The sequence below is a fragment of the Hemiscyllium ocellatum genome, chromosome 32 (genome assembly GCF_020745735.1).
Source record: "Hemiscyllium ocellatum isolate sHemOce1 chromosome 32, sHemOce1.pat.X.cur, whole genome shotgun sequence".
Classification (NCBI taxonomy): domain Eukaryota; kingdom Metazoa; phylum Chordata; class Chondrichthyes; order Orectolobiformes; family Hemiscylliidae; genus Hemiscyllium; species Hemiscyllium ocellatum.
Window position 1 is genome coordinate 44,832,016 of NC_083432.1, and position 14,254 is coordinate 44,846,269.

The 14,254-nt window shown below is 41.3% G+C and overlaps 1 protein-coding gene across 1 annotated transcript in view; it reads right to left on the bottom strand.

The window, feature by feature from the left end:
* Window positions 1-6,477: 6,477 nt before the first annotated feature.
* The window catches only part of LOC132830802 (CDGSH iron-sulfur domain-containing protein 3, mitochondrial-like), an 81,130-nt gene continuing 73,353 nt past the window's right edge, over window positions 6,478-14,254 (bottom strand). The window contains exon 3 of the mRNA XM_060848660.1: window positions 6,478-10,265. Within this exon, the coding sequence (XP_060704643.1) occupies window positions 10,083-10,265 (183 nt within the window). The 3' untranslated portion in view covers window positions 6,478-10,082. The remainder of the gene's footprint in view (window positions 10,266-14,254) is intronic.

Here is a 14,254-nt window from a genome sequence, read left to right on the forward strand (position 1 = left end):
GTGTACAAATTACAGTGCAATAAAAGAACGATAGTAATTAAATGTTGTTCTTGCAGCAATTCGAAGTTGTGCAAAGAGTTTCAGATGGAACAGAATCTGATCATACAGTGTGAAGGAGCCTGATGGCCTGAAGGAAGAAACTGTGGCACCATCTGACCGTGAGAGACCGAATGCTCCGGTATCTTCTGCCAGATGGCAGGTGGGAGAAGAGTTTGAGTGAGGGATGTGTGAGGTCTTCCACAATGTCCTTAGCCTTTCGGATGCAGTGTGCAGTGTAAATGTCTGAAATGAAGGGAAGAGAGACCCCGATGATTTCTCAGCTGTCCTCATTATCCGTTGTAGGCTCTTACAATCCAAAACAGTGCAATTCCCGAACAATGCAGTGATGCAGCAGCTCAGGATACTCTCAATGACCCCTCAGTAGAATGTGGTGAGAATGGGGAGTGGTGTGGTGTGCTTTCCTCAATCTATGCAGAAAGTAGAGATGCTGCTGTGCTTGCTTGGCTATGGAGCTGGTGTTGAGGGACTAGTTTAAAGCAGTGATTCTTTTACAAGTGGGAACAGTTTCTCCTTATCTACCCAGTCCAGCTCTCTCATGACTTTGGAAACTGTTACTGGATTTCCATTTAGCTTTTTTCTCTCCAGTTTATCTGGCTTCATTCTAATTAGACATTACCCCGAGTGATTTGATACAACTGAACTGTGGATCTACGGTCAATATCGGCCAGACCAGGTAAGGGATAACATTCGTGAACAAAATAGGGTTTTATGACAATCGGGTCATCTCATGGTCACCATTACTAATGCCTTTTCATTCAACAAATTGAATTTAAAATTCCTTGTTGCTATACTGGGATTTGAATTCACAACTTGAGATCATTGGCCCAACAGCACAGTACTGGTCAATTAGAATAACCATCATGCTTTCTAATCAATTCTTAAGCTTGCTATTTTAACATTTTAATATTAAGGCTGCTTTTTACATCATGCATCACCAGACCAAAGTTCAATTCGGTATTGTGCATTCTGAAATTTTGAATTCAATCAACAAATTGAATTGCATTGGTCCTTCTCTGGATTGGTATTGGATAAGATTATCCAATAATAAATACTTGAGATTCAAATGACAAGGAATCATTTGTCTCTGGAGTGAGAAATGGACGGGCTGTGATAATTTTATGTTCCTAAATTTAGACCATCTTTGAAGATCAAATAGAATTTATACTGAATTTTCAATTTGTAAATTCAAACAAAGGGTGGATGGTGGAGTTATTAGTGGACTACATTGTATCTCTGAAATTTTTGGACTACAAATCAATTCATTATTGCTTTTCAAAAGAAAGTGAGTTCTCAATTAGTTTGCTCGTGATGTCCCTAACTGGACATCATGTGGAGCAGTACTGTGGGGCATGGGCTTGCCAGTGTAGTTTATGGAGCTTATGATCTGTGCTGTACTGATATGTGGAAGACAGCATCTCCTTACTCTTGCCACTGAAATGGAACTGGGAATACATCAGTACCAGTTACAATATTGACCTGTTTGGAGTTGGAGTTTGAGGCTGCAAAGTTGCCTTCTCAAAATCCATGGACTGATGAGACCAGAAAGAGGAGTACAATGAACAATTCTTCATTACCATGGTGTAATTCAATCCAATTCCCAAATAAATTAAAAAATAACAATTTGAATTTACATACCACTTTGGACAGAGTGAAATATCACAGAATGCTTCCCTGGAGTGGCTTCCAAGCAAAATTTATAGCTTTGTGCGAGGAAAATCATGACTCACAAACTTGATTGAGTTTTTTGAGGAAGTTACCAAAAAGGTTAATGAGGGCAGAACAGTAGACTTGGTTATTTAGATTTTAGTAAAGCCTTTAATAAGGTTCGACATGGAGACTAATTAGTAAAGTTAGGTCACATGGCATTCAACGTGAGCTTGCCAGTGGATACATTATTGGCTGAACGCAGAAGACAAAGAGTAATGGTGGAGGGTTGCTTTTTGGATTGGAGGCCAGTGATCAGCCGAGTTCCACAGGGATTAGTTTTGGTCCTCTTTCGTTTGACATTTATGTAAATGATTTGGATGAGAATATAGAAAGCATCGTCAGTAAATTTGTGGATGACACCAAAATTGGTTGTATAATCGACAGTGAAGAGAGTTTTCTAACATCTTGACCAAATGGGACAAAAGGCTGATAAATGACAGATGGAGTTCAATCTGGATAAATGCAAGATATGACATTTTGGTATAACAAACAAGGATACTGCTTGTACAATTAATGGTAGGGCCTTGGGCAGTGTTGTATAACAGAGGGACTTAGGGGTGCAGGTACATAATTCTTTAAAGTTTGCATCACAGATAGCCAGCATGGTTAAAAAGGCATTTGACATGCTTCCTTCATTGCTCGGCCATTTGAGTAGAGGAGTTGGGACGTTATTTTGAGGTTGTACAGGACACTGTTGAGGCCTCTTCTGGAATACTGTGTCCACTTCTGGTAGCCCAGTCATAGGAAGGGTATTATCAAGTTGGAGAAGGTTCAGAAAAGATTTACCAGAATATTGCCGGGCATGGAAAGTTTGAGTTATAAAGAAAGGCTGGGACTTTTTCACTGGAGCATAGGTGGTTGAGAGACGACCTGATAGAAGTTTATAAAATCATGAGAGGTATATATAGAATTGATTGCCTTTTCCCTAAAATGGGGAATTGCAAGACTAGGGGCACATTTTTAAGGTGAGAGAAGCGAGATCTAAAAACAAGACACAAGAGATCAATTTTTTACACAGAGGGTGGCTTGTGTGTGGAATCAACTTCCTGAGGGAGTGGTAGATGTGGGTACAATTACAATATTTAAAAGATATTTGCCTAGATCCATGAATAGGAAAGATTTGAGGGGATAAGGGCCAGAAGCAGGCAGGTGGGACTAGTTTAGTTTGGTAATATGGGCGGCATGGACTGTTTGGACCTAAGGGTCCATTTCTGTGCTGAATGATTCTATGACTCTGTGCCACATATGGAGGTATTAGAGTCATGGAGATGTACAGCATGGAAACAGACCCTTCAGTCCAACCCAATCTAGTTCCACCTGCCAGCACCCGGCCCATATCCCTCCAAACTCTTCCTATTCGTATACACATCCAAATGCCTCTTAAATGTTGCAATTGTACTAGTCTCCACCACATCCTCTGGCAGCTCATTCCATACATGTACCACCCTCTGCGTGAAAAAGTTGCCCCTTATGTCTCTTTTATAACTTTCCCCTCTCACCCTAAACCTATGCCCTCTAGTTCTGGACTCCCCGACCCCAGGGAAAAGTCTTTGCCTATTTACCCTATCCATGCCCCTCATAATTTTGTAAACCTCTATAAGGTCACCCCTCAGCTTCCGACGCTCCAGGGAAAACAGCCCAAGCCTGTTCAGCCTCTCACTGTAGTTCAGATCCACCAATCTTGGCAACATCCTTGTAAATCTTTTCTGAAGCCTTTCAAGTTTCACAACATCATTCCGATAGGAAGGAGACCAGAATTGCACGTAATATTCCAACAGTGGCCTAATCAATGTCCTGTACAGCCGCAAAATGACCTCCCAACTCCTGTACTCAATACTCTGACCAATAAAGGAAACCATACCAAACACCTTCTTCACTATCCTATCTACCTGCGACTCCACTTTCAAGGAGCTGTGAACCTGCACTCCAAGGTCTCTTTGTCCAGCAACACTCCCTCGGACCTTACCATTAAATGTATAAGTCCTACTAAGATTTGCTTTCCCAAAATGCAGCACCTCCCATTTATCTGAATTAAACTCCATCTGCTACTTCTCAGCCCATTGACCCATCTGGTCAAGATCCTCTTGTAATCTGAGGTAACCTTCTTTGCTCTCCACTACACCTCCAATTTTGGTGTCATCTGCAAACTTACTAATTGTACCTCTTATGCTCGCATCCAAATCATTTATGTAAATGACAAAAAGTAGAGGGCCCAGCACCAATCTTTGTGGCACTGCACTGGTCACAGGCCTCCAGTCTGAAAAACAACCATCCACCACCACCCTCTTTCTTCTACGTTTGAGCCAGTTCTGGATCCAAATGGCTAGTTCTGCCTGTATTCCATGAGATCTAACCTTGCTAATCAGTCTCCCATGGAGAACCTTGTCGAATGCCTTACTGAAGTCCATATAGATCACATCTACTGCTCTGCCCTCATCAATCTTCTTTGTTACTTCTTCAAAAAACTCAACCAAGTTTGTGAGACATGATTTGCACTGAAAATGTGTTGCTGGAAAAGCGCAGCAGGTCAGGTAGCATCCAAGGAGCAGGAGAATCGACGTATCGGGCATGAGCCCTTCTTCAGGAATGAGGAAAGTGTGTCCAGCAGGCTAAGATAAAAGGTAGGGAGGAGGGACTTGGGGGAGAGGCAGTGGAAATGCGATAGGTGGAAGGAGGTCAAGGTGAGGGTGATAGGCCTGAGTGGGGTGGGGGCAGAGAGGTCAGGAAGAAGATTGCAGGTTAGGAAGGTGGTGCTGAGTTTGAGGGATTTGACTGAGACAAAGTGGGGGGAGGGGAAATGAAGAAACTGGAGAAATCTGAGTTCATCCCTTGTGGTTGGAGGGTTCCTAGGTGGAAGATGAGGTGCTCTTCCTCCAGCTGTCGTGTTGCTATGGTCTGACGATCGAGGAGTCCAAGGACCTGCATGTCCTTGGTGGAGTGGGAGAGGGAGTTGAAGTGTTGAGCCACGGGGTGGTTGGGTTGGTTGGTCTGGGTGTCCCAGAGGTGTTCTCTGAAACGTTCCGCAAGTAGGCGGCCCGTCTCCCCAATATAGAGGAGGCCACATCGGGTGTAGCGGATGCAGTAAATGATGTGTGTGGAGGTGCAGGTGAATTTGTGGCAGATATGGAAGGATCCCTTGGGGCCTTGGAGGGAACTAAGGGGGGAGGTGTGGGTGCAAGTTTTGCATTTCTTGCGGTTGCAGGGGAAGGTGCCGGGAGTGGAGGTTGGCTTGGTGGGGGGTGTGGACCTGACGAGGGAGTCACGGAGGGAGTGGTCTTTTTGGAATGCTGATAGGGGAGGGGAGGGAAATATATCTCTGGTGGTGGGGTCCTTTTGGAGGTGGCGGAAATGATGATGGATGATACGATGTATATGGTGGTTGGTGGGGTGGTAGTTGAGGACCAGTGAGGTTCTGACCTGTGGCGATTGGAGGGGCGGGTCTCAAGGGCGGAGGAACAGGAAGTGGGGGAGATGCGGTGGAGGGCATCGTCGATCACGTCTGGGGGGAAATTGCGGTCTTTGAAGAAGGAGACCATCTGAGTTGTATGGTATTGGAACTGGTCCTCCTGGGAGCAGATGCAGTGGAGATGATGGTATTGGGAGTATGGGATGGCGTTTTTACAGGGGGCAGATTGGGAGGAGGTGTAGTCTAGGTAGCTGTGGGAGTCGGACATGATTTCCCATGCACAAAGCCATGTTGACTATCCCGAATCAGTCCTTGCCTTTCCAAATACATGTACATCCTGTCCCTCAGGATTCCCTCCAACAACTTGCCCACTACCGAGGTGACTGTGTTCAGCAATGGAGTCTATTACCTTCATTAGCTCTGTAATGTCAGTTAATGTATTGCAATTTCTAACTCCAGATCACTTGTAAAGATATTGAAAACATTCAAACACAGATCCTAGTGGGACCCCACAGCTACCATTTCCCCTGATTAATGACGATCTTTGCTTCACCACTACCACTGCCTCTTCTGGGCACTATTGGTCAATTGACTATTAAATTCTAAAAAATTCTCCACTGATAAGGGTGGCTCAGTGATTAGCATTGCTGCCTAACAGCGCCAGGGACCTGGGTTTGATTCTACCTTCGGAATATTGCACATTCTCCTCGTGCCTGCGTGGGTTTCTTCCAGGTGCTCCGGTTTCCTCCCACAGTCCAGAGATGTACAGGTTATGTGGATTGGCCATGAGAAATGCTGGATTGTGGGTATAGGTGGGCTGCTCTTTGGAGGGTTGCTGTGGACTCAATGGGCTGAATGGCCTGTTTCTACACTATAAGGATACTATGATCTGCTTGACTTTAAGGCCAACCTTTCCAAAGTGAAAGGTCTCACTGAAATCCAACTGTACTCCAACTCACTGTTTTATCCACACGAAGCTCCTTTGTCATATCCTTAACAAAAAAAAATCCAGTTAATTAGATTGATAAGATCTCTCCTTCAAGAGGCCATGTTGACTTTCTTGATGTTCTAGATGCTTCATTATCATCTTAAGAAGAGTCACATCCAACTTGAAACATTAACTCTATTTCTCTCTCCACTTATGCTGTCAGATTTGTTGAGTGGTTCCAGTACTTTCTTTTGCTCCATTATCTCGGCTTTCACAGGGGGTTCAATAAACTTGATCTGATTGGCATTCAATCTTGAGGAGCAGTATTATTTCTAAACAATCAAGCACCAAAAAATTATTTTCATCACCCAACATGGATTGTAATATACCTTTAATTATTTCCAAGTAAACACATTCTTAACATCAACAAAATCATCATGTGATTTGTGACCATTGGTTTAGGCTGGACAGATTCAGTTCACATCAGACAAATGCTTATCATGTCACAAAACCTCTTACGGAAAAATAAGGTAAATTGCATGAAACTAAGACAGAATACACTGCTATATTGAGGGTGTCTGGCTGATGAGTTTGCACAAAATGTCAGTGGCAGTAAAGATCAGTAGCCCGTGACTGAGCAAGTTCACCTGTTGTGTATACAGACAGAGAAAAAGGTCCCAAGTCTTCACCTCCAGTTGTAGCAACCATTGATTGCAAGAGTGACTACACTGATGAGGCCTAAGTTCTAATGTATAGAGGGGAGACTGAACCACACTTCTTGTTCATGACCACTAACAGGTGACACACATTGGTGAAACTGTAGATCACATTTCCTGCAGCTAAGTATCGCTCATCAAGAAGACAAAGTACAAGAAAAAAAAACTTGCATTTGTATAGTGCCTTATGCTCTTTACAACAACGTATTTTGGAGTGTAGTCACTGTTGTAATGCAGGAGGCATGGCAGCCAACGTTCACACACCATGTTTCCAAATGAGTAATGTGTTAATATTCAGAGAAAAATTTCTATTGGTGCTTGTTGAGGCATTACACATTGATCAGAACATTTCTTGCCTTTCTTCAAAGTAGTCCCAAGAGATTCTTTACACCTACTTGAGAAAGTTGGAGGGGCCTTGATTTAACATCTTGTCTGAAAGATGGTCCCTCTGACTGTACTGCACTCTCTACGTGATACACTGGGTGTATCAGTTTTCTGGCGTGGGACTTGAATTCATGACCTTTTGACTCAGAAATAAGTGTGCTTACCTAGTGAGTGGAGGCTGACATATTATGACATAACATGCAAAGGCAGGTTTGTTTTCAAATCTTGTTTTAAAGTCAGCTGTTTTCAAGAAAAAAATGATAAGAGAAAGGCCATTCAGGTCAGTAAGTCATCAATCCTGAAAGGACTCATATTCAATCCTTTCATAGCACCCATTTGGTTCCTAAACAGTTTCATGTCTTTTGGTTTCACTGCCCAATAATAAGTTTAATTGGTAAGCTGGACTTCATAACAGCATTAATAAATGTAATCAGCTCCACTTGGCCAAGGAATATCATTTCATGAATCAGCTCCTCAGAGTGCAACATCTTGGAAAAATGTGGGCATCATAGTGACTCATGTTCCAATTTATTATGACGCAGTAAAAAGCATTTGTACAATTTAAAACAATTTGAGCGATATTTTATGATGTAGTAAATCATCTCCACACTAAAAGTAACACAATACTAACAAATATTTTTAGCACAGTTCAAAGACACTTCATTGACCGTTTAGCAAGAGTTGTTAATGCAAGTAAAGTGCTTTTGAAGTGTCTCTCAATGTTTTGCTACATTATAACAGCAAAGCCATTTCAAAAGTACTTGATTGTCTGTAAAGTGTTCTTAGATTTGTAAAGTAATATTTGTAAAGTCACTACATAAATGCAAGTTATGTCTTTCCTCATATCCATTGTTTAAGGGAAAATAAGTAGAAAATCAGTGCATTCAAACTTCCCTTCAATTCTTTGTGTACACTAACCATACATCATTAATCAGAAGTAAGGTTAGCAAATGTGATGCTTCCTGCAGGCAGGAACGTAAAGTGAACACCTTAAACACTGCACGAAAAATCACATGAAAAGTTAATTAATGCCCTTACTGTTCTTTATGACGCACTGGAATACTATATTAGCAATTTAGTAAATATTCCATTTGAAAAGATTAGTGTTTTAGGTAGGATTTGAAAATGGGTTGGGTACAGGCAGAGATCTCTAAAATATTAAAACTGTTTCTTGCAAGGATTAAGCTGTCAACGGTGGTAGCTTGGCCACCCACCATCTGCATACATTACTGAATAGGTGGAACGGTGTACTTCTTGTTGAGGGAAATCCCTTGGGAAATAAATAATGATTTGTTTCATTACTCGCATTTTTTAAATAGCGGTCTTAAATAAGGCATTGTATCATCTTGCTGGAAGATAATCCTAACCACAATTTGCTAGTTTGAGGGTATGTAATGCAATGATGGAAAGAAAGACCATCTGTAAACGGATTGTAAAACTGCATTTTTAAAAAATCGTGCCCGATCCTGAGCTGATCTGGCATGTCAGGTTAAAACTGCAGCTCAAAATGTTGTAAATTTCACATTATGGGCTGGTGGTTGCAGCTGTACAAGACATTGGTGAGGCCACTTTTAAAAAAAACTGTGTACAATTATGGTTGTCCTGCTAGAAGAAGGATTGTGTTAAGCTTGAAAGGATGTGGAAAAGATTTACAAGGATGTTGCCAAGGTTAGAAGGCTTGAGCTATAGGGAGAGGCTGAATAGGTTGGGGCTATTTTCCTTGGAGTGTCAGAGACCGAGGGGTAACCTCTTAGATGTTTATGAAATCATGAGGGGCATGGATAGGGTAAATAGCCAAAGTCTTTTTCCAAGAGTAGGGGAGTCCAAATCCTAGGGGGCATAGGTTTACGGTGAGGGGGAAAAAAATTAAAAGAGACTTGAGGGGAACGTTTTCACATAAGGATGATGTGCTTATGGAGTGAGCTGCCAGAGAAGTGGTAGAGGTGGTTACAAATATAATATTTAAAAGTCATTTGGACAGGTATATGAATAGGAAATATTTAGATGGATATGGTCCAAATTCAGGCAAATGGAATTAGTTCAGTTTAGAATACCTGATAGGCATGGATGGGTTGGACTGAATGGTCTGCTTCCATGCTGTGTGACTCTAAGGTTATGTGATTGGTAAATCAGGTTGGCCTTTGTCCCTCCAACTTACTTATATATACAAAGCAGTTACTTGGAAAGTGGGTGGGTCAGTTGAAATGAATATACTGGGGGAAGAGGGAATACAATTTCCCTCCAGAAAATTAATCGCTTTGACCCTTTCCAGTGTGTGATCTCTGAAGATTTGCAAGATTGGAAGGTTTTCTTCATCTCCTGCAGTCACAACTATGAGGAGATCACTGGAGATCCCACAGATATGGTTACGAGGAAAGTTGTAAACTATTGAAAGTGAAGATACAGCACAGGGATCTGTCAAAGACCCAGTATCCAGTGTTTCATATGAACTGCAAACATTCCTGAATGAATTTTAATGTGCTCCATTATGCGTTTGTGAACTAGACTACTGCACTGTCAACACAAGGGAGAACTAATACCTGCAGGAGACAGTGTTCTGTGCTTTTTAAATATGCTTAGAAGCTGGTTACCAAACTAGAAAGAAGATTTGAAGCATAATAGCAAAATGCTTATGGAGTGATTGACTTTGTTATTTTCTTTACTGAAAAACTTACATCTTTTTTATTTGGACATTTCTCCCCAATCCCCCCCAATAATTGCTAAATTTAACTTGGATTTCCACAAATTAACATCAGTCAGAAATTCTTGACCTTAACTGCTTTCCAAGAAAAGATGAATTACAGCAAATGAATTTCTTTTTATTGCAGTTTAGGTAAATTGCTTGCATGACCCCATTGTGATGCAGGGCGATCAGGCATTTCTAAACGGGGCTTGTCAGGAGATCAGCCTGTTGAATCCAACTCTCTTTGTGAGTGCCATCGCAGTACGGAGGACTCTTGGAGTGTTTGCAGCCACACAACCATACCTTCTTCGCCTCTTGCAGTTTGAATGTCAGTGGAGTGGGAGCTGAGGAGATAGACCTGTGGCTCCCATCGCAGAAAGGCTAAAGACAAGAGAGAAAAGCTATTTGGTTAAAATAAAAATAAAATTACAATATTCTCTGGCAGTAATACATATGGCTGATAAGGCAGACAGGTTACTGAAGCTTGTTCCCCTGCACTTACCAGGTCAATTTTCAAGAATGAACAATCACAACTATTTTTAGTACAGGTGAAAAGGAGTAGGCTGGGGAGAGGGATGTAATATTGTTGCGTTTGACTGAAACTTGGACATTTTTGTGTTTATCCTATTGAGTACAAGAAGAAAAGCTTTTGGTTATATATCTCTCTTTTCTTTGGTTTACTTTGGCTTGAAGTGTGTTTTACATCTGAACCCAACACAAGAAATAGAAGCTGGAATGACATGCAAATTTGTGCACCATCCCATGTTATGTTAGCAGATATAAATAACATTGTGTTTTCTGCATTGGTCCTGTCATCCCGAGATTGGAGCTCAATGATTTTATTCACTCAGGGAATTGTAGGCTTTGCTATGGGCCAGCATTTATTGCTCATCATCCATTGCCTGAGAAGATGGTGGTGAGCTGCCTTTTTAAGTGGCAATAGTACATTTAATGTCATTAGACCCACAATGTCATTAGGGAGGGAATTCCACGATTCGATGCAGCAACACTGAATGAGAAAATGATACAGTTCCAAGTCAGGACAATGCATGACTTGGAAAGGCATTTACAGGTGTTCCCATGTACCTGCAGACCACGTCCTTCTCGATGGTAGTAGTTGTGGGTTTGGAAGGTGCTGTCTAAGAAGACTTAGTGAATTTCTGCAATGCATCTTAGAATGTACAATACTGCTATTGAGGCAGAGGATGTTTGTAGATACAGTGCTAATTAAGCAGGCTGCTTTGTGCTGGATGGAGTCCCAAACTCTACTGTTGTAGCAGGGAATTGTGATTAAATGAATCTGGAATCAAATAAAATGGCTGCATTTGAGGCCAATACCACTCGCTTGTAGGAGCACAATGCACTTATGCACAATGTCAATGTGTTTCTTTTGTCTTTCAACCTTTCTAGTTGGATAGTTAACCCTTTGATTGGCTTTGGTCCAACGTCCCCCTCATTTACTTGGTCACAAAGTTAGTCTTTTCCTTCTAAAAACTGTTCCTTGGCTCATGGATATTCTGTCCTTGTCTTTTTCTCAGAGGGGTAATAAACCACGCCGGGCTCCGATCAGACTGGTTTGGTACAGAGATGAAAAGGATTTTGTTTGCATATAAACAGATCAGACTTCAGGCCAAAGTGGTCATGTTTTAGCAGTGATCTGTATAATGAAAAGGGAGTGGTCAGCTCTCTAGCTGAGCTGAGCAGTTTAGTTCAGTCCAGAACTAGTTGGGAGTTCAACAGTGAGCTGTGTGGAAACTCTCTCTTCTGCCCTTCTCGCTTCAACCTGTAAGCATCTGACCCTTTTTTGTACTGTGATTTAAAAGGGCTTTGCTTATTGGGACTGTTGTGTATGTTCGGAACAGCATACTTAAGTCTAGTTTGGATGGACTGAGTTCTGTAGGGGACAGTGAGATCTGCAGATGCTAGAGATCAGAGTTAAGAGTGTGCTGCTGGAAAAGCACAGCAGGTCAGGCAGCATCTGAGGAGCAGGAAAATCAATGTTTCGGGCCAGAGCCCTAGATCATTAGTCCTATTCCTGATGAAGGGCTCCAGCCCACAACGTTGATTTTCCTGCTCCTCGGATGTTACCTGACCTGCTGTGCTTTTCCGACAACATACTCTCAACTGAGATTTGTCAGGGTTCTTTATTCTGTTCTCATGTTTCATTGTGTAATTTTATGAATAAATTTTTTGTCTGTTTTAAACCTGGCAGTCAACCTTGCTAACTTTAATCTGGGTAATTTTCACTGTACATTTACTGAAACAAATTGCAAAGTTATGGTCTGGGCTGCCTGTTTAAGAATATTTTGAGAGGTCTGGCCTAGTCTTTAACAACTGATAGGCATTTGGACAGGATTACTCCCTTAGCTGTGAGAGCAACAAGTGAAACATACATCAAGGGCTAATTTTCATTAACTGTGCAAGGTGACGAACAGTGCAAGTGTGCATGAGCAGATTTAGTATGGCAGCTACTGTTAAACATAGTACTCTATCACCTGCATTTGGACAAACACCTCTTAATCAAAATGATAGCATCAATAATGGTGACCATGAAACTACTGGATTATTGTGAAAACACGACTGGTTCACTAATGCCCTTTAGGGAGGGAATCTGTTCCATAGCTCTACAAGCTTACTCTGCTACTGAATAATCACAGCTGATCTTCTGCTCAGTTTCACATTCCTGTACTACCTTTTATCTCGAGTCCCTTCGTCTTTAAAAACATAGCAGCCTCAGTCTTGAATATATTCAACAAATGTTAATTGTATATTAATTGTTTCATTTTATGTAGGTGGCAGGTACTAACTGGGGATTCATCTGAACCCTTTTGAAAATAGACTGAGACTATGACGGTTGGTGTAGGGATTGCAGGTGTATGCTTCTAATGGATAACTGCAAATAAATATAAGAATGTGTAAGGATTAGTTCTAGTTCTCTTAGTAATGCCTTCCTTGAACAGAAAATGACTTAACATCAACAGTTCTCTGGGGTAGACAATTCAAAAGGTTCACAATCCTTTGAGTGAAGAAATTTCTCACCTCTGATACATGGGTGAGCTCTTATCTGGTAAGTATAACTGCTAGTGCACCCGGATATGACTGATCTGTGAGCATATGCCAATCACACAGACACTCAATGGGCAGGTGAAATTTCATGCAGAAATGTGACGACATTGCATCCGAGTATTTAACGCCAATCCATCAAATCATTCTTCTAAACGAATCGCCGCCTCTGGCCATGCTCCTGTCCCTCAAATGTGAATATCCTTGAGTTATACTTTTTTTTACTCATTCATTGGATGCTGACCAGGCCAGAGCCCCATTTGCCCACTGCCCATTGGAGTCACATGTAGGCCACACCAGGTAAGGATGACCCAAAGGACATTAGTAAACCAGACTGCTTCCCCAGAAAACTATCTGGATCTCTGGATTAACACTCCATTATCACCTTCCTTCCTGCATAAGAATTTGAGTGGGCTGTGTCACAACAGTACAACAGATCTTCATGTGCAGCAAAAAACAGAATTATTTTTCTGACTGTCTAATTTCAATTTCCTGAGCATGTTTTTAAAGCTACTCTCACTAAAAAGTGGTATGTGCACTTGAATGGATCTAAGTGGCGTAAGTGTATAAGTCACATTAAACATTAATCCTTTGCAAGTTCCTAAACCTCCAGGTGATGAATTCTGTGTTGAAAGGGGCCAAAATCAGGCAAACAATGGAACCAAACTTCTGCGCAAACTTTGTGGGACATGGTAGAAATTTGCTGGAGATGTCACAGGGTATTGTAAGAGGACATCTCTTGCTCTATCCATTACCTAATCATCACCTAAGGATGGCCTTCAAATGTTTCACAGGGGTATCTAAATGTAGCTTGTTTTGATTTTTGGATTAAAAAAAAGAGTACCCACAACCGACAACTTACTCACTTTTATAAAGAGGTGTGTTTTAGTTATTAATATCTGAACTACTGGACAATTTACATTTTTGGCAATCATTTTCATCAGTAATCATTCTAGTTCATATTTTTTAAACAATGAAAATTTGAGCAGATTGACCTCCTTATAAATCTAATGAACATGGAATAATGGAGTAATGATTGCGCAAAATATTCCAATACACGTTTTTGAAGTTGGCTGATTGGATTAAACCTGGTTACTTTTCCCACAGAAGAAAAATTGTGTTTCTCTTGCAAAGATCTATGACTCTATAACAGTTTTATCTGTTACCATGATAACCTTTAAAACTCCCTCATTTGTTCAGTTGGTGAGAGGTTACCGAAGACCAGGAAAGGCTACTCTTCTGTTCATGTTCCGATGGATTTGTCCACGTTAGAATTAGAATCCCTACAGTGTGGAAACAAGATCTAC